Here is a 24,720-nt window from a genome sequence, read left to right as displayed (position 1 = left end):
GCAAATGAATGCCTTTTATTGAAGTGACAGAGCAGGGCTGCCAGGACCACGTCCTCACGGCCCGTCCCAAGTCCTCAGCGACGCGACCCTGCTCCAAACAGCCCGGCACACGACGACCGCGTCCACAGAGGGGCGGGCCACGCGCCCGGTGTTTCCGAGCAGCTGACCACGCGCAGTGCCCTTCACAGCAGGCGTTTCACCAAACCCACCCCAGGGTCTGTGCACAGACCCTGTTAACAGAATGCCCTCACGAAAATTCACTTCAAAATAGAGACGCTTTCTCGGAACCGTAAACGCCGTAAAAACGCAGAACACTTCTTTAGGAAAGACTGGATCAAAGCGACACCTCGAGTTCAAAACAGCGCGTTCGCGGGGAAGAGCCAGGGCTCCCCTGCCTGCCGGTCAGTTGTTCTCGATCTGCTCCAGGTCCAGCTCGCCGCGGCCCAGGGGGAAGATGCCCTCCTCCCCAGCGCTGTCCCAGTCACTTGGGTCCCCGCCACTCCCGCCCTCGCCCTCACCGGCCACCCACCCCCGCCAGCCCCCCGGGCTGGGGCCGGCGTCGCCGGGGCTGGGCGCAGCGGTGCTCATGGGGCCGTGCGGGTCGCACGGGGAGGACACGGCTGTCTTCACTTGGGCGTCTTCCTCATCCTCGTCTTCGTAATCGAGGGAGCAAAGGCTTTTTGAATTCTTTAACGTCTGCAACAGAAAAGACACGGGCTTGAAGCATCTCCAGGAGGCCACAGAGGAGGTGGCATCCCACCAAGAGGGGTCCCCGAGGTCACAGAAGGCGTCCTCGGTCCCCTGGGCCCCGCCACACGCCCTCCCACCCTCGGGGCCACTTTCTTAGAGCCCTGCCTGCCCGCGCCCCTTCCTTGCCCAGGGCCATGGCCCCACTGAGACTCGGCGCATGGGGGACAGGGGCCCGGGGACTCGAGGCCGGAGGTGTGTCCACGATCCCATCAAATACCTGCGGAAGGACTGGCCGGAGGTCCGGGGTCCTCGCGCAACAACGGCCCCGCTTGTCATCCCTGCCGGCGCCCGCCTCCACAGCCTGCCTCGGGGGACCCCCGCCAGGGCCCCCAGCTCCTGCCAGGCGAGCCCCACAGCCACCACCGGTGCCCACCTTCCTCTCCCCTCAGCCCTCCCTCTTCCAATGGTTCCGCTTTCAACACCGACACGCCGCGACTGTCCTCACCTTAGAACGCCTGAGACGCACACCCTACACAGGGGACCTCCCCTGAGCCTCCACCCCTCCAGCCTGGCGGGCATCTCCCCACCCCGCGCCCCCGGACGGCCGGCCCAGAGCGCCCAGCTGAGAGCCGCTCTGCCGATGGTCTGCCCCTGGTCCCTCCCTGAACTCCTGGTCCCGCAGCTTCGTGCAGCGCCACGTGCTGTCCACGGCGCGTCCAGGCGTCACCCCTGGGCTGCCCGCCCTGCCCCGCAGACACGTCACCACGTGTTTTGGGGCTTCTCAGGGCTTTGGCAGAATCCGACATGGCGACGTGTGTGTGGGGGTGGCAGCCACGGGGCGAGGGTGCCCCCAGGCCTCCCGCGGTCAGGCTCCTGGACACACGTCTCCCTGGAACAGGCCCCCCAGAACCACACACGCAGCTCCCTCTGGAACCAGCGCTTTCGGGGGTGCCACTCAGGTCCACCAGACCAACGGCCTTATTTCGGCTGTTGTCCTACTGTAAAGAGTGAGCCGCCAAGAAGTAACACTGAAGAGTCAAGTCCCTGAAGATCTGACAACTGGCCACAAGCCCTGGTCACAAAATGAGGACGCGTGAGATAATTTCTTCTTCATTCAAATCAAGGTGGACGCCACAGTCAAGGTCACTTCCGTACGCAGACCCCACAGCACGGCGGGCCCAGCCCTGCACCCACAGCAGCAGAAGCCAACGTGTCCTTCCTCACATCTCCACCTACAAAATTCTCCTTTTGATTCACAGCACGGAAGTCGAAGCCCTACCCAGACGGTAGTAACCTGACAGCTGGCGGGAGGACCACGGCCCACAGGTCCTCTCGGTGGCCAGGACGGAGGCCCGCCTACGACCACAACTGCGGCTCAAGCGTGAATGCGGCAGCTCTGGACACTCCCGGCTCAGGCCACGCACAGCTCGAAGCCACTGACTCTCCACACTGAAGAGCCCAAAGGGGGCGTCACAAAGCTCCAGAGGGCCTGACCTGACACGTGTGACCCTCGCTGCCGGACGGGCCTGCTCTGGTCTGACGGTGACCTGCATCTAAGCAGATGAACAGAAAATATCTTTTCAAAATCAAAGGTCAGGACTTCCCTGGTGGCACAGCGGTTAGGAAACCGCCTGCCAATGCAGAGGACACAGGTTCGATCCCTGGTCCAGGAAGATTCCACAGGCGGTGGGGCAACTAAGCCCGTGCGCCACAACTACTGAGCTCACGTGCTACAACTACTGAAGCCTGCACACCTAGAGCCCATGCTCCACAACAAGAGAAGCCCCCGCAATGAAAAGCCTGTGCACCGCAACGAAGAGTAGGGTCTGCTCGCCGCAACTAGAGAGAGCCCGCGCGCAGCAACGAAGACCCAACGCAGCTAAACATAAATAAATAAATAAATAAATTTATTTATTTTACAAAAACAATCAAAGGTCAAAACTTTGAGTTCTGAATCAGGGGCCCTCAGTTTTAGAGGGTCTTTCACCTTGTGTGCAAAACAGCCTGGGGGATGCGCCCACCACAGACCACCCAACTGACGCGGGCAAGAGCTCGCGCTCAACCCTCCGCGGCTGGAGTGAAGAGGCCCCGTGAGACTGACACCATCCTGCCAGCAAACGGCCGGCCCGGCCCAGCCGCAGGCTCGTCAGGTCTCTTCCTGGAAGCACAGCCCTGGAGTCCATGCTCCAGACCAGAGCTGGCCCTGCCCACAGGCCACGGCCACAGCCCAGGCGGGAGCCTCCGGCTGCCCGGAGCCCCTGGAGCCCAGCACCCAGGCGCAGGTCCAGCCTGGGCTCCAGCCGAGGAGAGGAACCTGGACACGCACCGCGGCCGACCTGGCCGAGCCAAGGCCCTCCTCACCCACCACGGGCGGAGGCCGGCCCGGTGGACACCACAGGACTGGGGGGACGGGGCTGTCCACCACGAGCAGGACACATGCGGAAACGGGGGCCGCCTGAGGGTCGGCACCCCGTCTGGACTCCCAGCCTCCCCAGGCAGCACTGGAAGAGGCCTCTCCTGTGGAACTGGGGGTGAAGACTTGGGGGGGTCCCAGCACCCCACAAAAAGCTCACGGCCGAAGGGCCACACCCAGGCACATGGGGCCGCCGATCGGCCTTTGGGTCCCCGTCTTAAACGCAGGCAGGCGTCCCAACGTTACCAAACACCCGGGGACAGCATCTTCTATGTAAGGCAGCAGTGAGGACAACCCAAAAGAGGAAGCAGTTTGGAGGAAACAGGCGATGCAAGACAAAGAAAACGTCCCCAAAACCAGACCCCCAACACCCAGGGATAAGATCCTCCATCTGTGAACCGGCAAAGGGAAAGAGGGGACCAGTCAGGAGGCCCACCCTCTGAGGCCGGGGGCCCCAGAAGGCAGACTGAAGAATATCACACCCCAAAATCATCTCCCCAGCAATGCGGGGGCCCCCTGCACCCGACTGACCCCCAAGGACCCGGCACAACCGACAAACACAGACACACGAGGTCTGTCCTCACGAAATGCTTGGAGGACAGAGAGGAGACTGGGGAACCAGGACCAGACGGGATGGTGCGGGGCCCGGAAGCTGAGGGCAGCGTCTGGAGTGTGAAGGGGCCGGTCCTGAGCAACGGGAGAGGACGTGCAAGCCCTCTGAATCCATGCCACCCCCCTCCTTCCTCAAGAAGCCGTGCGCGAAAGAGATGGTGACAAGGAAGGCTGACCCCTGGGTCTCGAGGTTGGCGAGTCCACTCTGCAGTGGACGGCCATCTGTCTCTGGGTCTCTCTGGAGGTCCAGACACCGGCCGGGGGGGCCGTCACCAGGTCGCACAGCCAGGATGGTACCACTGCGGTGTCTCCTGCTGGGGGGCCTGCAGTGCCCGGGGACCCTCATTTCACCAGCGAGAGCCCCGTGGTGACCTCAGCGACAGGGCACGGGGGCCTTACGCACACAGTCTCTCTCACGCCTCGTGCCCTGGGCCCTGCGTGTCTGGCACCTCGCCTGACCCCGGCACTGACCTTCTCAGAAGAGGGGAGAGAGCGTGGCCCCGAGGCCGCTGGGCACACCTCCACCCACAGTGCCACCCACAGCGGTCACAGCGTCTCCTCCGCAAGAGAGATGGGTGTACCCGCCACGCGCGGTTTTTACATGCATCACCTTCCACGTCCGTCTAAAGCAACACGCTCATGCGACAGTCGATCGGAGAAGCGAACAGGTTAAAGCAGACTAGACAGTACATCTACCATGACACGGTCTGTTTATTCAACTTGGGGGAAACTAAAGCACGAATAAAAAGGACGAAATGAAAGGCAGACACGAGCTGCTCAGAAAACGAACTTGAAACACGTGGACAGGGAACTAGCCTCACAAATACAGAAGCTGCAGGTCAACCACCACCGCCCCGGGTCTTCCCCGCCTCTGCCGGACCCTCCCATGGTGCCCTCCCCCACCCTGGGCTGGTGGACGGACGGCCAGGGCGAGGCCCCCAGCCCCACCTGCTCACCCTCTGCCCCCCTCAGTCCAGGAGGCCGTGAAAAGGCCACGACTGCCTGACCTCTCGGTGCCGGGCCCCCCGCCCTCTCATCGGCCCAGTGACATCCACACAAGACTTGGGAGTCAGGGCCCGGCCGTCCCTGTGGCCACTGGGGAGGCACGTCAGCGCCCTGGCCTCGTGGGGGGCCCTCCCCAGGGAAAGCTCACAGCCACATTCCGGCCACAATCTCTAAGGCACTGTGTGCATGACACAAAAATAAGGACAAGAACCAAGAGGCTGCTTCTGTGAGAAAGCAGTGGGAACCAGCTGACCAACAAGCTCCCAGGCCTGGCGGCTCCGGGCAGCTGCGGGCGGCAGGCCCGGGTGGGAGCCGGCCTTGGACAGCGTGGAGCCCCAGCGCTGTGTCCAGGAGCCTGTGCACTCTGACCTCTCGGGGCTCCTCCCGCGCCTAGGAAGCCTCGTGGAAGGGAGACAGACTAAGGGACAGGAAACCTGGGGGTCTCCAGGTACAAACGGACAGAATTCGCCAGGTGTCCAGGCTGAGCGACGGGCATTTCCCCGAGGCGACGTCCTGCACGGAGGGGACGCCTGGTGACGGCGGGTCCTCTATGCCCCAGCCGCCCGCAGAGCCCCGTGACCGCCGCGGCCAGCCCAAGGGAGGGACCAGGACCAGGGACTCAAGTCACTCCTGCAGACGGTGCTTGGCCCTCCTGCTTGCAGCCCCGCAGCAAACACCCACGACACTCAGCTCGCTCCCTGCGCAGCGCGCCACAGCGGGCCTGCCACCCTACAGGCCCCACACCCCAAACGCAGGGAGGCCCGAACCTCGCCACTCAGACCCCGTGACCGCTTGGCCACTGTCACCTCACTCCCCTGACGTTTGAAATAATCGCGTTTTCTAGGTACGTTGTAACATCGTGATGGAGTACGGAACATACTTGGTCTTCTTGCGGGTGCCTGGCTCAGAGCTCTAAACTCCTCGGGGTTCCCTGAGTGACGGGGGCGGGGGAGCCCCTTCCAACCACACCCGAGTTCACGCCACACGACTCGACCCCACAGCAGCCTCAGGGTGGGGGCTGGTCACCAGCGGAACCAAGCCTGGGATTCCAGGGTCGGACTTTCAGCCCACCCCACCTCCACCTCCAGGGACCCAGTTAATCACCAGTGGCCAATGGCTTAATCAATCACACCGATGTAACGGAACCTCCATAAAATCCCCTCAACGGTGGGGTTCCTAGGTGAGCTCGTCAAGGTGCCGGGAGCGTGGTGCACCTGGAGAGGGTGTGGAGGTTCTGCGCCCTCCCTATGCCTTGCCCTACGCATCCCTTCCATCTGGCAGTTCCTGTGTTGAAGCCTTTATGATAAACGGGTGTCGTAAATAAGGTGCTTTCCCGAGTTCTGTGAGCCATTATAGCAAATGATGGACCCTGAGGAGGGGTCGTGGGAGCCCCCTATTTATAGGTACAGGAGGCCCTGGACTTGGGGCTGGTGCCTGAAGTGGGGCCGTCTTGTGGGGCTGAGTGTTGACCTGCAGGGTCTGCACTAACCCCAGGTAGTTCGTCTCAGAAGTGAAGTGAGTTGTTGGACACTCGGCTGGTGTCTGCAGAGAACAGCAGGTGTGTGGTGGGAAAACCCAGGCATTCAGTTTCAGAGGCGGTGTGAGTCCACACAGGTCACAGTCACGTCGTCTGGTGAGGGACGGAGGGGCTGCCGACCGGCCGAGGGGCCCGCTTGGGCACTGACCTCTGCACCCGGCCCGGAACTGACCCCACGCCTCAAAATGGGGATCTGAACTGGCACGGGGGGAAGGTTCTTCACCAGATGCTTTTCAACAGGTGGCCGTTGTGATCTGTTTGCAATGTTCCTAGCCACACACACTTCATCATTCACATTAAAGATAAAAAAGTACAGACTACAAATTATAAAGGCCTGAGAAGTACAATGAGCAACTTTGTACCCAAAACTGAAACCTTAACTGTAACAGACAAGTCCCCAGAAATACTCAAAACAAACTGAAGAAACAGAAAACCCTACTAGATCCTGACTGGAGAAAGTGGGTGCAGGTCTGTTTAAATCCACATCCACCCCAGGCCCAGATGGCTTTCCAGCAATCCCACCAAACCTCCGCCACGTGAGGGAGCTGGGAGGTGGCTCCCCCAGCCCCAGTCCAGCCTTAGGTGCCCACAGCCCTGGCCGACAGCATGGCCGTGACCTCGGAGAGTCCCTGAGCAGAACCGGCCAGCTGAGCCGCTCCTGGGTGCCCAACCCACGAGAACATAGCACAGACGTGTGCTGTTTACGCTGCTAGATGTGGGTTGTTTGTTACGAGGCAACAGATGACTGATACACTATCTTATGCTTTCATTTCAGAGATGGCTCTGCTGGGGACATCAGGGTTGAATCAGAGGCAGACACCCATGAGCACGAGAGAGGTTGCCAGGAGCCTGGGGCAGAATGGCTGGAGAAGGAAGGGGACACAGGACGAGACTGCTGGGCCCGGGAATTGCGTGGTAGGGGCGCAGGGGAGCTAGCTCTAGGACCACAGCCACGTGCCCGTAACAGGAGGAGCCTCTGCCCTCCCCAGGCTTGTCCCTGTCCTGCCCACACCCCAGCTCCCGTCTCCTCTCTGCTCCCCCACCAGCCGCCCTGCACGGCAGCCTCTCCATCACAAGGCGATCACGACCATGCTTGGCCCAGAGCTCAGCAACCCGCAAGTTGCCAGGCTGGGTCCACACACATCTGTGGTCAGTGGTCCTGACACCCTCCTCCTCACCCTATCCCTGCCCCCTCCCTGGTCTGAGGGGTTGGCACGCCCACCCAGCAGTGAGGGCTCCCCCTGCCTACTCTGGAGTCCCTGGTGGGAACGTCCCCACAGTCCTGCCCCCTCGGGGCCCGCAGACGCTGCAGTACTCGGAGCTGGGGGGTGCGTATCGGGCTCACGGCCAGCTTTCCTCCGCGGCACGTGGCAAAGCTTGGAACATCCCCTTCCTAAACCCCAGCTCTCCGCGGAAGCTTCACAGCCAGCAAGTGTAGGTTGGGAGCTCCCACCCCACCACTGGGAAGAACCTTCCAGAAAACCCACCAGTCAGGAAAGGTAAAGCTGACAGTGAGGTTGAGAGTGGGTGTAGACGGCATCGTGCAGCCTGGATCCCACCTGGGTTCTGTGGACCACGGAGACCTCAGTCCCACCCTGCGGGCTCCTGCGCCCCCGCCAGGACCCCAGGCACAGCCGCCTCTGTGATGAGGGGGCCTGGCAGGCCGTCCTCTCCCTTTTCTCACGCCAGAGCCCCGTCCTTGCTCCTCAGCACCCCCAGAAGGTCCTGCCATCCCCCTGCAAAGATGCACAGGTCAGACCTCTGGAAACCGGCTCTTTCCTTTAACTCTGCTCTGAACTGCCCGCGATCAGAAAACAGCATGGGAGGGGCAGGCGGTGACCCCGGACACCAGAATCTTCAAGCTGGTTCACAACCCAAACTCTGAACAACACCTTCTCCAAAGAGGCGTCATTGGTGGCGGGCTCCGCGAAGGACGGCAAGGAAAGGCTTGGTGGCGGACGGCGCCCGCTCAGCCTCGACGCCCTGACCAACGGCTCCTGTCTCCACCCTGCAAAGGGCAGCCCAGGCCCGCGTGGGGGGCGGATCCCCCCATAAGCGCCCCGCCCCATGGAGGGGGCGTCTGCACTGGATGCAAGAGGGAGCCTCACCCGCGTCATTTTCAGGAAGTCCAGGGCCGGGCGCGGCCAGCGGGCATCCTCCTCACGCCTGCGCTTCCGCTGGCCCTTCCCGCCCGCGCGCACACACGGCTGAGAGCGGCAGCGGAGCAGGCCCCGGCGGCGGCCCAGCTCGGGCGTGGACGCGGGCGTGGACGCAGGCGTGGACGCGGGCGTGCTGCCCGCTGAGGGTGGGGCCGCGTCCACTGGCAACAGGTGCTCCTGTGACAGGGACAGGCGGCGGCGCGGCGAGGGCCAGCAAGGTCCGGTGGGTTGCCGAGCCGGGCCCAGGGCCAGGAGGCCGCTGCTGGCCAAAGCCGAGGCCGGCCGGGGCGCGGGGGGTGAGGCGGAGCTGGCAGCGGGGAGGGCTCGGCCCGGCGACCAGGCGCCCCCGGCCTGCAGCGTGGCGCTCCCGCCACTGTGGCAGCGCCGCTTGGAGACAGGAGCCCAGACTCTGGAGCCGCCGGGGCGCCACGGGGACCGGCAGCGCGCCAGCTCGTCGGGCTCCGACAGGGAGCGGCAGTGTCGCTTGGTGGGGGGTGCTGAGGGCGGCCCTGCGCCGTCCCTGAGGTCCCTGGCACTGACCGCACCCAGGCTGGCGCTCGGGCTGCAGGGGCCAGGAGGGAAGGGGATGGCAGGGCCCGCGGCCCCCTGGCTTCCAACGGGCTGTCCTCCACCGACGACCTTCCAGGGGTGCTTGTCTTCTGGGGAAACACGAAGGAGAGACGGGTGAGGGGCGCACGCCCCCCGCGCCCTCAGCCCTACCTGGCCTCAGGGTGGGCCCAGCCCTGCTCGTGGGATGCCCCTCCTCCCCGCCCCTGCCCTGCACAGTCGCAGCTCACACCACAGTGGGGACGCCTAGGGGCACGGGAACCCGACACCACAGACCCAGCTTCCTCGTCATCAGACGGGGGCATAAGGGTCACTCGAGAGGCCGAGCGTACAGGGGTCAGCAGCTCGACACAGATGGGCTCACGCAGGCAGCATACCTGGGCACGGGGGCAGCCAGGGGAGTGGGGCCAGGGCTGGGGGAGCCCAGAGCCCTGATGACCTGGCCCGGGGGCGGCCAGCAGCCCCTCCAGCCCAGCTGCTCTGTGGTCACCCCCAGCTGAGGGGCCTTGGCATGGAGGCCAGGACCCGCCGCTGGGAGAGGCACAAGCAAAGGCCCTAGGTGACCCCGGGTCACGAGGACGCACAGTCAGTCAGAAAGGACGGCAGGGCTGGCTCCGTGGCCTACGGGAAGCCCGAGGGGCTCTGAGCCAGGACTGGCCCTGTGTGGGACGGAGACGGTGCCCAGGGCCACGTGCGGGCCCATACCACCCGAGACCCTGGTGACAGCTGCACCCGAGCAGCCCGGAGGGAGCCGAGCACAGCGTCCCCGTGGAGGTGAGCAGGGCCGCAGGGGAAGACCTGGATGCCACTTGGACTGTCCGGCCTGAAGTCGCACCACTAGCACCTCACGGCGACCACGGACACCAGCCACAGTTCGTCACAGGGGCCACGGCGCCCACACTCACACTCACGCAAACAGACTTACGCTCGGGCGGCCAAGCCTCCTAGGCCCATTCAGACCACAGGGCACACGTGGCAGGGGCGTGCGGTGCAGGGAAGGGGTCCGGCAGACCCAGGCCCTCCAGGCACGCACAACCCCGGCTCCCACCGCTGGCCGGGTGTGCGCCACACCAGCGCTGCGGCACAGGCCGTGCGTACCGCCGGACCCCCGTCCTTTCCCTGGTGGCCACAAGACCCCACCGGGCGGGCCTTTCAGGTCTGCACTGCCAGGCCGCCTCCAGAAAGGAAGCTCTCCAACCCGCACCACTGCCCAGAGGAGGGAGAGGCCAGCAGAGGAGGGGGCGCAGCAGGGGCCCTGCGCTCCGTGTCAGCCTCCCCGTCCGGCCCTGCTCACGGGGTCCTGGCCCACAGCAGCCCAGGAAGACCCGCTGACGCTTTTAAATACTTACCGTCGGTCTCAGAAGGGAACGAGTGGCCACTTGTGTTCAGTTTCTGGGCAGAATACTGAAAGTGAAGAGAAAGAAGTTTCAGTACTGTGGGTTTACACGTGCGGATTCAGAAAGAGTTCCAACTCAAGAAACAGGCCTGTTTTTATCCCTGCAATAAACTTGTTTGTCCCCAACACTGTCCTTCTTGGTGATTAAAAAGAAAAACATGGGCCCCGAATACATTTCTTTTCTTAATCAGGATTTTTAAAAGCCTCACAGTTATTCAGTTAAGTAAAGGACATAGAGGGCCACAAGCGGACTTCCCTGGTGGCGCAGGGGTTAAGAATCCGCCTGCCAATGCAGGGGACACGGGTTCAATCCCTGGTCCAGAAAGATCCCGCATGCCACGCAGCAACTAAGCCTGTGTGCCACAACTACTGAGCCTGCGCTCTAAAGCCCGTGAGCCACAACTACTGAAGCCCACATGCCCTAGAGCCCATGCGCCGCAACTACTGAAGCTCGTGTGCTCTAGGGCCCATGTGCCACAACTACTGAGCCTGCATGCTGCAACTACTGAAGCCTGTGCGCCTAGAGCCTGTGCACCACAACAAGAGAAGCCACCGCAATGAGAAGCCCACACACTACAACGAAGAGCAGCCCCTGCTTGCCGCAACTAGAGAAAGCCCACATGCAGCAATGAGACCCAACGCAGCCAAAAGTAAATAAAAGTTTTTTAAAAAAAAGAAAGAAAGTGACAAGGCAAACCATGGGATAGGAGAAAACATTGGCAAAACACACATCCAAGAAAAGACTCGTATCCAGAATATACAAAGAGTTCCTACAAACCAGTGAGAAAAATGCACACAACCCAAAAGAAAGATGAGCAAAAGGACAGCAAAAAGGACATACAGACACCCAGCAAGTACAGGAAATGGCCCTGATCTCACTGGTCATCAGGGACACGCGGTCAGAGTCGTGAGCAGACGCCACCATTCCCGACCAGGGAGACGGCACGGCTGGGGCACTGACGGGCCTCTGGGCAGGGCTTCGCTTAACACAGTGGGAACAGACTTCCACAAGAGGCCTGCACGCGAACGCAGTCAGCAGTGTCATTCTTAACAGCCAGTCGTGGACACATCCCAAGTGTCTGGCAACAGGAGACGCGGACCATTCAACAGAGTGAAGGAACAGCTCCTGATGCACCGTCCACACAGTGAACCCAGGGGCGCTCACTCGCCTTGAGTGGAGAAGCCAGTCTCCAGGAGTACACGCTGCGTGTCGGCACTTCTGGGACAGCAAAGCCACGTGGGGCCACAGGGGACTTCCCGGGGCGGTGGAGAGGTTTGCAGTGACGGTGACAAGGTTACCGCGTACACGACTGGAAAACTCACCCAATCCACACCAAACCCCATCTGCGCATTTCACTAGATGAAACGTACACCTCAATAAAAAAGTATTTTTTAAACTCAAGGCTTTAAAAGCTGAGCTCTCTGCCAACCCAACTATACCTGCACAGCCGGACGTGCTGGAGGACACACACAGCACGCTAAGGCTACGTCCACGGGGGCCAGCACACGCTGACCCTCCCTGACCTTGCACCCCCCCTCACTCCTCCACCTGGCACCCTTCCCAGGCCCCCAGCACAGCCCTGCAGCAGAGGGGGCCTGCTCCCCTGACCCGAGTCATGGCCTCTGCTCCCGCCCTGGCCCTCACTGAGAACGGACGCCAAGCACCTGTCCCCACCAGGCTCGTGTCCCCACCGGCTCCTGTCCCCACAGGGCTTGCGTCCCCACCAAGCTCTGGGGCCTGTGGGCCCTGCTACCCTCTCACTCCCGCGTCCGGCCCAGGCTCCAGCTGGCTCACCGCCCACAGCCTCTGCTCCACCGAATTCCAGCCCTGTGTCAACTCCCAATGCCCCTCCCCACTCTACTTGTCCCCAGCACATCATCTGCTTCGCCTCGACCCCAGCATCGAGAACAGCTGCCCTGCTCTCTGGGGCGCCCCGAGCCCAAAATCAAACAGTGATAGAGATGACGGGGACTTTCTTGCTCAGAAAGATACACTAATTTGTGTCTTTCACTATGTAAATTACACTCTTATTTTCTTTTTTTTCTGGCTGGGCAGCTAGCAGGATCTCAGTTCCCTGAACCGAGGCCCTGGGGCAGTCAAAGCGCCCAATTCCAACCACTAGGCCACCAGGGAATTCCCTCCTCTTTTTTTTTTAAGTGAATGTTAGAGCAGGTGCTCTAAGCCACGTCTATGCACCCACAGCACAGGAACCCCACGGAGCCTCACCAGGAGCTCAGTGAAATGCCCACGGGTACAGAAAGGCATTATTTCCCACACACGCGCATCCTGTACAGAAGGACGTGTGGGGAAGTCACACAAGGTGAAATGACGTGTCACAACGGGAAGAGTTGTAAGTGGGACTTTTCTTGTCATGCTCTCTCTACAGCGAAACCCGCTCGCGTGCCCCCTCCCCTGCAGGACACCACAGGCGACAACAGGCCAAGGGTTGGGTGCGGGCGACACGACGGCGCTGAGCACCCGCCTGGGGAGACGCTCAGGCACGGCCCCCAGCACCAGGCAGGTGCGGACGCTCAGCCGCCTCCCTCTGGACCTCCAGTTTACCCAGGCAGGGTGTGAGCTGAAGGTCATGGCAACACGGCCCCAGAAATCGGCTCCACCTCGGGCAAAGCTAAGCCACAGAGACAGAATTCAAGAGGAGCTCTCAGGAGGGGCGGCGCCCGGAGGCACGGGCAGCGTCTGGTGGGCCCGGCTGCCGACCAGGGTGGGCGTTTGCCCACTCAGCGCCCAGGACCGTACGCGTGTATGTGTAGCTTAGGCTTTCCAAGTTTGTTTTTAATGAGGCTGAGGACCCACCATCACGACGCTGACGGGCTCTGGGGGCTGCGAAGGCGCCGCAGCCTCCCTGGGACACCGCCCCCTCCCTCCTCACCTCCCCCCATCCTCTCCCCCAGCTGGGGCCCAGCCCAGGCAGCGCCCCCAACATGGGCCGGGCAGCTCACCGGGCCGGCATCGTAGCTCTTGCGGGCAAGGTCATCCAGGCTCTGGTTCTGCAGCTTCTCGGTGATGAGGGTGACCATGGTCCGGGGCCCGTGCCCTCTGTCCGTGCCGACAGGCCCTGGGGTTCTGGAACATCAGGCTTCAGGAGGCCCGGCCCGCTGCTGGCTCTGAGCTAACCCTCAAGGGTACGTTTCCATTTTAAAGACGAGCGATCCATTCCCGAGGGTTCTTCAGAGCCTCGTGCCTGTTTCTGGCAAAGAGAAACAAACCATCATAAGGATTACAGGCAAAGCCATTCAGCTAATGACTCTGTCACCCGCCAGGACTGCGTGTGTGAATATTCTCATCTCACTGCCTAACAAAGACCCTCCCGCGTGAAAACTACCACAAGAGCTCTCTCCTGGAAAATGTAATGAAAGCAGCGGTCTGGGTGAAGGATGGCAGGTGGACACGCATGAGAGCCAGCGAGGGAGGCCTCCCCACCCCTGCTCCAAACACAGGCGCCAGACGGGAGGAGGCGCGACCGCCACGCTTCGGACTCGAGAAGCTGCTGGAAACCTAGTCCTCAGCCAGCGGCAGCGAGACCCCGGAAACGAGCTGGCCATGAACGGCCGGACCCACCTGGCCACTGACCAGTCACCGCTGACCACTGACCGCAGCAGTTAGACACCCCTCCGCCCCACCTGGCCAGTGAGAGCCCCGCCCCCAACTGAAGCTGGGGTTCCCTCCTGGGAGGGGGGCGGGGGTGCAGAGTTGGCAGCAGACCCAGCTGGCGGCGGCCCGGGGGGGACACTCGGAGGACCCGGCTCCCCGCAGACGCCGACGGGAGAGGGCCGGCCACCCGCCCGCCACGCAGGCACCCCCTTCTCAGTGGCCCGCTGCCGCCCGTGAGCAGCTGCTGAGGGCCCCCAGCCCAGGAAGCCACAGACAGAGGCGGACAGACAGGAAGACCCCAGCAGCTGGAGAAAACAGATGACGCCAGAGGACGAGAGCTTCCGAGCGAGAAGGCGCCATATCTACACAGTAAGATCGCTAAAAGGGAACATTTAGAGGAAACTCAAAGAGCTGTTGGAAATTAAACACGACAGCAGTGATGGAACCTCCATAATCTTCAGAGCCCGGCTCCTAACTGCCTCCCAGAGGCCGTGAGCTCGCCCCGACCAGAGGCCCCATCCACACCCAGGACTGGTTCTAGGCCAGGAGAGCTGCTCTCCATCCACAGCGCCCACGTCTGTGCCCCTCAGCCTGAAGCCCGTCCACGGGGTCTTCGGCACCCAGCATGCTTGGCGCTGACAGCACCCCTGGGCTCCCCCTGTCCTAAGTAGAGATGGCCATCTCTTCCAGCACAGCCGGGGACCCCAAGGCCCAGACAGGAGGGTCAGGGCCAGCAGTTCCCCAGGGGGCAGCTCTGCACCGGCAGTGGTTCTGCTTCAATGCGTTGCGAACCTGGGAACCGGATCAGACCTGGCCACACCACACGCCCACCGCCAGCCCCCAGTCCCTGGGCAGGACCAGCCAAGCCACAGAACAGCTCCCCCTGCCGCTCCCCACAAAGCCACCTGGGCCCCACTCAGAAACCCCTCACAGGAGAGGGGCTTTACGAGGGCCCCTTCATCCCGACACGTGACAGATCAGCCTCCCTTGCTGCAACCCCCCGACGCCCACGGCACTGCCCTCTGACAGACGGCAAGGGGGCAGCGTCCTCCTCTGCCCTCTGCCCCGAGCCGACCGCTCGGGGGTCTCTCAGACCCTCCTGTCAAACCCTCTTCGTGGCCCACGGCACACAAAACCCTAGAAAGGGAACAGCAGCCACAGCAAAATTTGAAAAAAATAATAAAACAACTAGTACTTTAAAAACAGGCCCCACGGTCCTTGGAGAGATGGCTGATGTCCAGGGCTGGGGCAGGGAAACGACCAGAGGAGGCTGGGCATCTCCAGGTGCCAGAGCATCAGGACAGGAGCAGAGAGTGGTGACAGGGCCCCCAGGGCAGCTGCGAAGCGAACGAGGCAAGTGGACTCTACTCCACAGAAGAGTAAGACGCACAAATCCACGCTGAAGTCAATAATTGAAAGGGGGGCTTCCCTGGTGGCGCCGTGGTGGAGAGTCCGCCTGCTGGTGCAGGGGACGCGGGTTCGTGCCCCGGTCCGGGAAGATCCCACATGCCGTGGAGCGGCTGGGCCCGTGAGCCACGGCCGCTGAGCCTGCGCGTCCGGAGCCTGTGCTCCGCAACGGGAGAGGCCGCAACAGTGAGAGGCCCGCGTACCGCAAAAAAAATAAATAAATAATAATTGAAAAGGTAAGGAAATTGGGGAGGGGGAAGCTCTTCCTTTTGGTAGAATGCCAACTAAGACATGTAGATGGAAGGATGGAATGTCTTTTAAATCACCACCTGAAAAGCACCGCATAAAGTTCCAGGCAAGAATCATCGCTGAAGCTAAAGCCAGTGGGTGGAAGCACGAGGAGAGGCAGGGTATCACGGGGCCCCAAGGGTCTCCCTGCAAGGCGCTCCATCGTGGACCGCACAGCACAGGAGCCTGGAGGCCTCACGGGGCCCCAAAGGGTCTCCCTGCAAGGCTCTCCGTCGTGAACCACACAGCACAGGAGCCTGGAGGCCACCGTGAAAGCCAGAGGCCAAGGTGAGCACAGCCTGTTCCAGGGCACAGTGACAGCATGGGACACGGGATTCCTGTCAGAAACACAGAAGCTAGATTTAGCTGTGAGGAAAAATCAGACAAACCCAAATGAGGTGAACTGTGCGAAGTGACGGGCAGCGATCAGCAGTGTCAGGGCCGGGAGAGACGCACACGAGGGGGTCCTGCCCTGCTGACGACCCTGGGAGGACACGAGGTCCTGGGTCAGAAAAAGGGCTCCAGGGGACAACGCCTGACATCTGCATCAGCACAGCGGTCAGAGACAGCACCTCGGGTCCCGATCCGACCCTCGCGCTGCGCCACGTCCGACACGGACGCCAGGAGCCACGCGGCCCCCAGGGGGCACGGCCAGCTTCCACGTGGAATGGTCCTCCGCCACCACTGCAGACGTGCAAGAAAGGCAACAAAACAGTGTCAGCGCAAACACGGCTCCCGGCTGCTGCGGGCCGGTGCGCGCAGGGCGCAGCAGCTGTGGACAAAGCAAGAGCCGCCCAGTGGGGACGCCCAGCTGCCCGCCCGGGGCTGGGGGTGGGGCTGAGCACCGGGCAGAGGAGAACGACCGTCCTGGGTAACGTTTTCATTGTCGTCTTGGGGAAGGAACGCGTGCCACTCACAGTTGTTAACATGCAGATTCAAATCCCAGCTCCCCGGAGCTGCCCCCATGAAGAACCGAAAACGGGGGGCTTAGGACAGCAGAAACCTACTTCCTCCGGGTTCTGAGACCCAAAGCCAGAAGTCGAGGTGTCGGCAGGGTTGGCTCCTCCTGGGGCCTCCAGGGGGGGTCTGCTCCGTCTCCCTCCCGGCCTCTGGTGGCGGCCAGCGGTCCCTGGCATCCTCGGCTGTGTCGCATCACACCCACCTCCGCCTCCGTCCTCAGGCAGCCTCTCCTGTGTGTCCTGTATCTCTGTATCTCTTCTTATCAGGACACCAGTGATTGGGTTGAGGTCCACCCTAATCCAGCATGACTACATCTTTTTTTTTTCCTTTTTTAAAAATATTTACTTATTTTTGGCCGTGTCGGGTCTCCTTTGCTGCGCTCAGGGTTTCTCTAGCTGTGGTGAGCGGGGTCTACTCTCCGTTGTGGTGCGCGGGCTCTAGGTGCCCGGGCTTCAGTAGTTGTGGCTCACGGCCTCCAGAGTGCAGGCTCAGTAGTTGAGGCACATGGGCTTAGTGGCTCCACGGCATGTGGGATCCTCCTGGACCAGGGCTCGAGCCTGGGTCCCCTGCATTGGCAGGCGGATTCTTAACCACTGTGCCACCAGGGAAGTCCCCAGTATGACTATATCTTAATTTACATCTTAATGTAAAGGTCGTGGGGTCAGGACTTGAGCAGACCTTTTGGAAGGACACACTGTGTCAACCCTCAAGGCCACGCCAGTTCCCCTTATAAGAAATCAAACGATCAGGATGGAACCTCACGGGCACAATGCATAATGCCCTGCACGTCCCTGCTCAACAGTCAGCATGATGAGCCGGGGCTGGAGCAGCTCAGGACAGCGTCCTGGCCCTGAGAGAGGCAAGCTCGCCTTGGGAACAATGCCAGCTGGTGGCAGGTGCTAGAAGGAGGCGAGCAGGACCCCATCCATGGCAGGGTGGCCTGTTGGGAGGACGATGGAGCCAACACTGAAATCTGAGCAGGAGGTACCAGGACAGAGGGACAAACCCAGGACCCTGGGGGCCCAGGTGGACGCAGACGCCAGACGTGAGAGAACTAACCGGCCCTGCCGGCCGGGCGCTGAGGACCGGGGAACAGAGGCTCCGTCCCACAAGCCCTAGGACGACTGAGGCAGACGTGTGGCCAGGGCTCCTCGGCACCCCTGGAAGCACAGGTGACCTTTGACTCCACCCACAGCCCCAGTTCAGAAGCTCCAAGACCCCGCGCACACACACTGGAGCATCCCCTGACCAGGGGACAGTCTCCTCCCGTGTCAGGCGGACCCGCCGCAGAGGAGGCCCGATTGTGGACGCCTCGCCACTTTTCCTACCGCGAGAAATTCAAAGCCGCTGTCCTCCCTCCAAAGGCGCTGGTCCTTCTTCACAAGCAAACCAGTGACCCGGCTGCCCACCTCCCAGGGCTCCTCTGCCTGCCCACCCCTGTGAGCCTGGGCAGCCGCAGCAGCAAAGCTGTCCCTTCCCGTCCACTCAGCAGCCCTCAGCTGGCAACAAGAAGTAGCCACAGGGCTCCAACCACCAGAAACACCCTGCGTGGCTGCGGGACAGAGGCCAAAATGCTCACTCTGGGCCTCCTGGCCCCTCACGTCCCCACACAGGCACTCTCCAGGCCCAGGGGTGTCACGCACACAGTAAGTGCCCAACGGGCGGCCCCGCGCGTGGCCCGACCCAGACTCTGAGGGCCTCTCGGCCGGCCGCTCTGGCCCATCTCATCCTCTGGACTCCACCCTCCACAAGGGCGCCAAAGTGGCTCTGCTTTTCTGTTCTTTTCATTTCAGTTTATTGACATAGAGTCAGACAGCATTTGTAGAGCCATATGAGTGTCTGAGGGCGGCCACACGCTGGGGGCTTAAGCAACAGACACTTACTGTCTCCCGACTCTGGAGGCTGTGCTCCCCCTGAAGGCGCCGGGGAAGAGTCTGTTCCGGGCTCTGCCCCGGCTCCTGGTCGCTCCTTGGCCTGTGGCAGCCTCACTCTCACTGTGTCTGTGTCCGAAACCCCCCTTATTATAAGGACACCGGTCGTTTCGGACTAGGGGCCACCCTCCTCCAGCATGAGTTCACCTTAACTAATTACATGCAACAATCCTATTCCCAAGGCACTGGGGTTTAGGATTTCAACACAATTCAGCCTACAACAAGCCACGTCTATGGTATCACGGCAACGCATAGGTTTAAAAGCCAACACTGCTGCGTTTCTGTAATGCAGAGGACGGGCACCAGCAGTGCCTCTGCCAGGGCACTTCCCCGCAGCTCTGCACTCGTACCCCGAGTCCATGCTGGACGGTGCATGCGCACAGCTGTCCTTGGTTGTCTCTGACTTGGGGAGCATCAGGGCTGACGTCTTGCCAGCACGTCCCCACACCAACTCCCTGCCTCCCTCGCCTCCCCCGCCTCCCAGTGCGGCCCACCAACACTTCCGTAAGTCATCACCGACATCACTCTGTCATTGTAAACAGCATCCCCAGCTGAGCCACACAGGGAGCCCGTTTCCTCAGGTTAATAATTGCCTCCTTTTTCTCCTACACAAAGTTTCTGCCCGATACAAACTCTTCCCTCAAACTCCCCCAAAGAATTATCAACTCGGCAAGCAAGCTTCATTTGGTCAAAGATGTCAGGACAGCCGTTAGGCCGTGTGCTCCTGGACCCCCGGCCTCTGCTCAGGCCGGAGTGGCGCTGGCCAGCTGGGCCCTGGGCCTCACCCTCACCTTGTGGCTTCCTGAGCAGGGTGCCTGGCGGGCGTGTGATGCCCGCGCCCCTTCTCTCCTCCCTGGATACCTGCCGGACTTTCTGACTCTTCTGTCTCCCAGGGCTGGGAAACATACACAGGGCCTTGAGCAGGGTCTTCTTAACCAGGAACCCGAGCCACTGGGGCCTCAGAGGTTCGACAGCGTCACTGCCGAGCCCCTCCCATCCCCCCTGCCCCTGGTCTGTTTCAGGGACAGCCGGTGCTCTGCGCTGCGCTCCTGGGCTGGCCCTCCCTGATCGTCCGTCTCTGTCTCGTTTTTGTTGCTGTCGATCTGTTTCCACAATGGCCAACACCTCATCTTCCACGCCTTCCAGTGACATGTTTATTTCTGCTCCCCTGTTTAACCCGAGGGCCCCGGCGCGCCTCTGAGCGCCGTGAGCCTCCGTGTGTGCTCATCTATGAGGCTCTGACCCAGCACAGGGCTCTCCTCCTAACAGTTTCTTCGTCCTGTCCCTGCTATAGTGTCTCGGTTCCCTCAGCCAACTCTGCTCAGCTGGACTCAGCATCAGGCCGGAGGTGTCCCCTGTGCCCATCACCCTGCTCCCCTTTCACGCTGGGAGGGGCCTGCACGGCATCTCCATCGAGGGCCACCCGGCACTCGGGGAGGTCAGTGAGGACACGCCGAACAGGTGGATCCGCGTGGACAGCAGGCTGCAGACGGCAGCAGCCCGGGCTGGGGGCGGGGGGACAGAGCCACTGGAAATGCAGCCTCCCTCCGGCCCTCAAGCCGGACCCAGCCCTGGCTGCACCCCAGACCCCGGGCCCGAGCCTGGGCTCTGGACAGGCTGCTCCAGCTCCCCCGCCAGCTCCTGACGCACGAAACGGGGAGAAAAGTTTCCAGGACCTGCTCAGTCAGTGGTGCCAGAGCGCGGGGAGGCCAGAGCCAGGCCACTTTAGACCCAAAAGCATCGGTTCCGGGGTTTTCACAGAAAAGACAGCACGGGGCCCCCGGCGCCACAGACCCAGCAGCGTGTCCCCAGTTCCAGGCGCGTCGTGCAGTCACAAGCTCGAGGCCGGCACAGCGGCACCACCTCCAGCTTCTCAGAGATTTTCTTTCATTTTCTCACCAAGAACACTCGAACAAAACTTGGAACCTGACTGGACACGAGTTATTAACTAGCACCATTTGTGTGCTGGTCTCAGCGCCCCCCAGGAGAAGGTGGAGCTGAGGTGCCCCTCGACCGGACAGAGGCGAGGTGACCTCCGGGCGCTGCAGAGGCCTGGTGCCTTTAGGGACACACCCTGAAGGCACCACGCACGGGGCGATCACAGTGACGGAGAGGCCAGCCACCCCGCTCCCCACATCTTCCCAGCCCCGGAGCCAGGCTGTCCCCCGAAGGGACGTTCAGCCCCAGCCCCCGGCCAGCCAAGCTCCTCCAAATTCCGGGCCCTGAGACCCTGAGCAGTAATAAATGAGCGTTGCTGTTGGAAGCCACCAGTTTTGGAGTGAATTTGTTGTGCTGTCATAGTAACCAAAGCAGTGACACTTAGCAAAGCGAAGGGAGCCAAGCGTCCCCCTCGAGCTGCTGGAGCCAGTCACGGTCCCCACTCCTGCATCACATGGAGGCTGGGAAGGAAAGGGGAGTGGCCATGTCCCCACGCTGCATACAGGCCACAAGGGAAAAGTTACTGCAGCCGCCGCAAACGCCCGATGATTTTCAGTTGGCGGGGTCTGGGGTACGACTCCACGTCAGGGGTTCGGTGCCTTCCCTAACAGGGCACATTCGGTGCCACACTCATGACCCCTGGGAAAGTCTGAGGCAAAGACAGCCCTGTGTCGGTGCCACCGAAAAACTGTGCGCAAGGCCACCAAAGTCTTTTCGAAAAGACTTCAAAACAAAACGAGAAAAGAAGACAGAAATCACCTGTCCTAACTAACCAACATCTTGCTAATATTAAAATACACAACTGGAGGGTTTAGACAACAGGAGTTTTAGTTTAAAGTTGCCCGGAAACCATGTTTGAACTGTGACCTTTGCAAGGCAACAAGGAGAAGAAACTTACATGATATCAATAAAAAGGAGACTATGACCGTTACCTCCCTGCTAGTGCGTGCAGCGTGCACCACGCTGCAGAAGAGACACCACACCCAGAAAGTTCGTTCTGAGAAAGGATGTAGGGTGGGCTCTGATCGGCTGGACAGAAGACCCAGGGTCAGACCCCGGCTGGCCTGCTTCGAGCTGGGCTCTCCCAGGTCCGTGACGTCACCTCTCTGGGAAAGAACCAGCCAGATCATGAGGCTGCAGGGAATCAAATTAAGGAACGCGCATGAAGGTGCTGGGTCCCCGGCACACGTGTTAAATTACGACCACTTATAACAAACGCTTAAAAGACTGTCAAAGTCCACGTGCCTTTCAAAAATATTACAGCAGAAAAAGCCAAAAGGGTTTATATAAAAATTTTAATTTGCTTTAAAAAAAAAAAACAAAGTTGTTTTTGAATGTCTGCAATGCACCTGTAAAAAACACCAGACTGGGGCTTCCCTGGTGGCGCAGTGGTTGGGAGTCCGCCTGCCGATGCAGGGGACGCGGGTTCGTGCCCCGGTCCGGGAGGATCCCACATGCCGCAGAGCGGCTGGGCCCGTGAGCCGTGGCCGCTGAGCCTGCACGTCTGGAGCCTGTGCTCCTCAACGGGAGAGGCCACAACAGTGAGAGGCCCGCGTACCACAAAAATAAACAAAAAACACCGGACTGTTGCCCTGGTTCTTTTATCTACCAGCAAACAAACAGGCCTCCTATGTGCCTGCTCCCGGTGCACCCAGGTGCGCATGAGCAAATGTCTCCATAACCAGGAAAGGTCCTGATGCACCCACTTAAAAAGGAAAAAAAAGACAATAACGTTGGCAGCCTCTCCATTACACATTCCCAGCAGCTACAAGAACGCCTCTCCTCTCCCCAAATCCAAAGTAAGTCAAAAAAATGTAGGGATCCACCCAAAGAGCAAACCCTTTACACCACACGTGCCACCCACCCGTGATCCTTAACCAAGGTCTAATGGTTCTCTGGACAGTGAACCATGGGAGGAGACCAGTTTAAAGAAAAGCCACTGTTCCTAACCAACTGCTATCTCAATTTCAACTGGGGGGTAATATTCCAGAACTTCAAAATCAAACAGTTTCCCGGCCTTCTACCATCAGACTGCTAAGGCTGCGCTTTCCTGTCCGGACCTGCTTTGATAAGACAGTGAGATGAAGAAGCAGAACCTATAAGCTCAAGTTAAATTTCATAAGTGCTGTGAAACTGAAGCCATTCTTGAAGTCAAACTAACCTATCTAGAAAAGGTCTCAATACAGAGAGGTCATCCTATACTCAATTAAGTAGTGAGTGACCAAATGCAAACAACTAGAGTCAATTTAACAGACATAACACTTCAGATCTGCGACTGTACTTGGAGTAAAGGGAAAATAAAGCAGAAATAAAGAAAAACACACTCTGTCTACCTAACGCACCTCTCTCCACTCCCAGGAAAAGTCTGAGACTCAACCCTCGTCTATGCAGAGAAAGCAGCTTCGGAATCCACTTCCAATCACCTTCCACAGTTCGCCGGGGAGGGTCGGGTCTCCCCCGTCGTGCGGGTCCACCTTTGGGCTCCCTTGACGCAGTTTATCACGTCCAACTTCCTGCTTCTCTCTCGCTGCAAGATGACAGGCACATGAGTCTCGGGAACCGCTCAGGCCGCGCGTCTCGGTACCGGAACGACGACAGCTCGCAAAGGCGACACCCAAAGTCGGTTCAGCAAGTGGCAGCGCGCCCCAGGCAGGGCCCCTTACAGCCAAAGGGCGCGTAGAGTGTACGGGGCCCCGGGTGCGCAGGCTCTCGGGGCGCGCGGGGGTCCCGGGGCGCGGGGCTCTTGGGGAGCAGGGATTCCGGGTCGCAGGAGTCCCAAGGCCAGGGATTCTCGGGGAGCGCGGGGGTCCCGGGGTGCGCGGAGCTCTCGGGGCGCAGGGGGCCCGGGGCCCGGGGCTCTTGGGGCGCGCAGGGGGCCCCGAGGTGCGCAGGGTCTTGGGGTGCAGGGGGACCGGGGAGTGGAGGGCCCGGGGCCCGGGCCGGTCCGGGGGTGGTGCGCGCGGCAGGAGTCCCAACCCCAGGTCGCGAGCCCCCGGGTCCCCGCGCCCTCAGCGACCCGCCCGCCGCACTCTCCGTGTGCAGCGGCGAAAACGCTCGGCACCGACGCGAGTGGAAAAGCATCGGGCCGCGCGGGCCGGGCTGAGCGCGCTGACAGGAGCGGGCACCCTCTGGCCCAAGTTCACGCGCGGCTCCGCGCGGGCGGGCGCACGCACGGCCCCGGGTGCGCGCACGCACGCCCCGGGTTCTCGCGGGCCACGCCGGGCCCTGCACCTGAGCTCGGCCGGGCGGGCTGAACGAGGGAGGCGCCGGCCCTGAGGCCGCGCTCCTCCCTCAAAGGACGTCGCGCCTCAGAGGCAACAGGACCGCGGCCGGCGCCCCGCCCCCACGACACAGGCACCGCCCCGCGCCGCCGCCCCGCCCATCAGCTGGCCGGCACTCGCCTTCCCACAGCCGCGCCGCTCCGAGCGCATGAGAGGCGGGGCCTATGTCGTGGGGGCGGTGCCTCGGTCGGCGGGTGGGCGGGGACTTACGGCGGAAGGGGCGTGCCTTGTGGGGCGGGGTTTCAGCTGAGGGGGCAGGGCCTGCGCATGCCGGGGCTTGTTTCCGCAGCGGGCGGGCGAACGGCGCGTGCGCCGTGCTGGCCCCGGGGTCGGGGCTACACCCACACACGTACCTGCGCGCCTGCGGGGGGTGGGCGTGAGCCAGTGTCCAGGAAGGCGAAGGCGGGCGGCGACGGCGACATAAGGCAGCGGGAGGGCACGCTCGGCGCAGGGGCGAGTGGCCTGCCCGGCGCGAAGGGCTCGGCCCCGCCGGCGGCCCGGCCGTTCGGGGTCCCCACTCCCCACACCGTACGGCCCGGAGCCCTGGTTCGGCCTCGCCGCCCACCGCACCCTGCCTATGACCCGCTGTGTGACCTCGAGCAAGTCTCTTGCCTTCTCCGGTCTCCCGGCGACTCCGCCCTGTGCGACCGGCAGGGCGGCAGGGGCTCAGAGGCCGTGGTTAGCGCTCCTGGCAGGAGAGAAGGGTGGGCCTTCGTCCGAGCACAGTGGCGGCTGAGACCGGACCTCTGGGGTGTCTCCAGGAGGTGAGGCTGGCGGTCAGGGTACTGGCCCTTGGAAGGGGCCCTGCCTCGCCGTCCAGCCTTCCATTCTGGGGGCCGGCTGGGGTCCTGACCCAGGCCCACTGGCCCCCGCATCAGACCCGCCCTGCCGGCCCAGCTCAGGGGGCAGCTCTGAGGCCGGGC

The 24,720-nt window shown here is 61.7% G+C and overlaps 1 protein-coding gene across 3 annotated transcripts; it reads right to left on the bottom strand.

The window, feature by feature from the left end:
- FAM53A (family with sequence similarity 53 member A) lies at positions 1 to 23,829 on the bottom strand. 3 transcript variants are annotated; one of them, XM_027103964.1, is made up of 5 exons: positions 22,850 to 23,829; positions 13,341 to 13,588; positions 10,333 to 10,387; positions 8,366 to 9,075; positions 1 to 696 (listed from the first exon to the last, which is right to left on the bottom strand). In XM_027103964.1, exons 2-5 carry the CDS (start codon positions 13,416 to 13,418, stop codon positions 403 to 405), a joined length of 1,137 nt encoding a protein of 378 aa, XP_026959765.1. In that variant the 5' UTR covers positions 13,419 to 13,588; positions 22,850 to 23,829; the 3' UTR covers positions 1 to 402. The 3 variants fall into 3 exon arrangements, with proteins under 3 accessions (XP_026959765.1, XP_026959763.1, XP_026959764.1); XM_027103962.1 differs by having other exon boundaries at positions 22,859 to 23,829; XM_027103963.1 differs by having other exon boundaries at positions 22,940 to 23,829.
- Between the last annotated feature and the right edge of the window lie 891 nt (positions 23,830 to 24,720).

The sequence above is a fragment of the Aethalodelphis obliquidens genome, unplaced genomic scaffold (genome assembly GCF_003676395.1).
Source record: "Aethalodelphis obliquidens isolate GAN/ISIS:26980383/991018 unplaced genomic scaffold, ASM367639v1 scaffold6, whole genome shotgun sequence".
NCBI lineage: Eukaryota > Metazoa > Chordata > Mammalia > Artiodactyla > Delphinidae > Aethalodelphis > Aethalodelphis obliquidens.
This window is presented reverse-complemented; position numbering and strand designations above follow the sequence as displayed.

Bases quoted from the DNA above. Each gene is read 5' to 3' on its own strand.
- FAM53A (XM_027103964.1), bottom strand. From the start codon at position 13,418: ATGGTCACCCTCATCACCGAGAAGCTGCAGAACCAGAGCCTGGATGAC. The intron at 10,388-13,340 runs GTGAGCTGCCCG...CTTCACTTTCAG, and splicing joins AGAGCTACGATGCCGGCCCG to TATTCTGCCCAGAAACTGAA. The intron at 9,076-10,332 runs GTAAGTATTTAA...GTGTTTCCCCAG, and splicing joins GTTCCCTTCTGAGACCGACG to AAGACAAGCACCCCTGGAAG.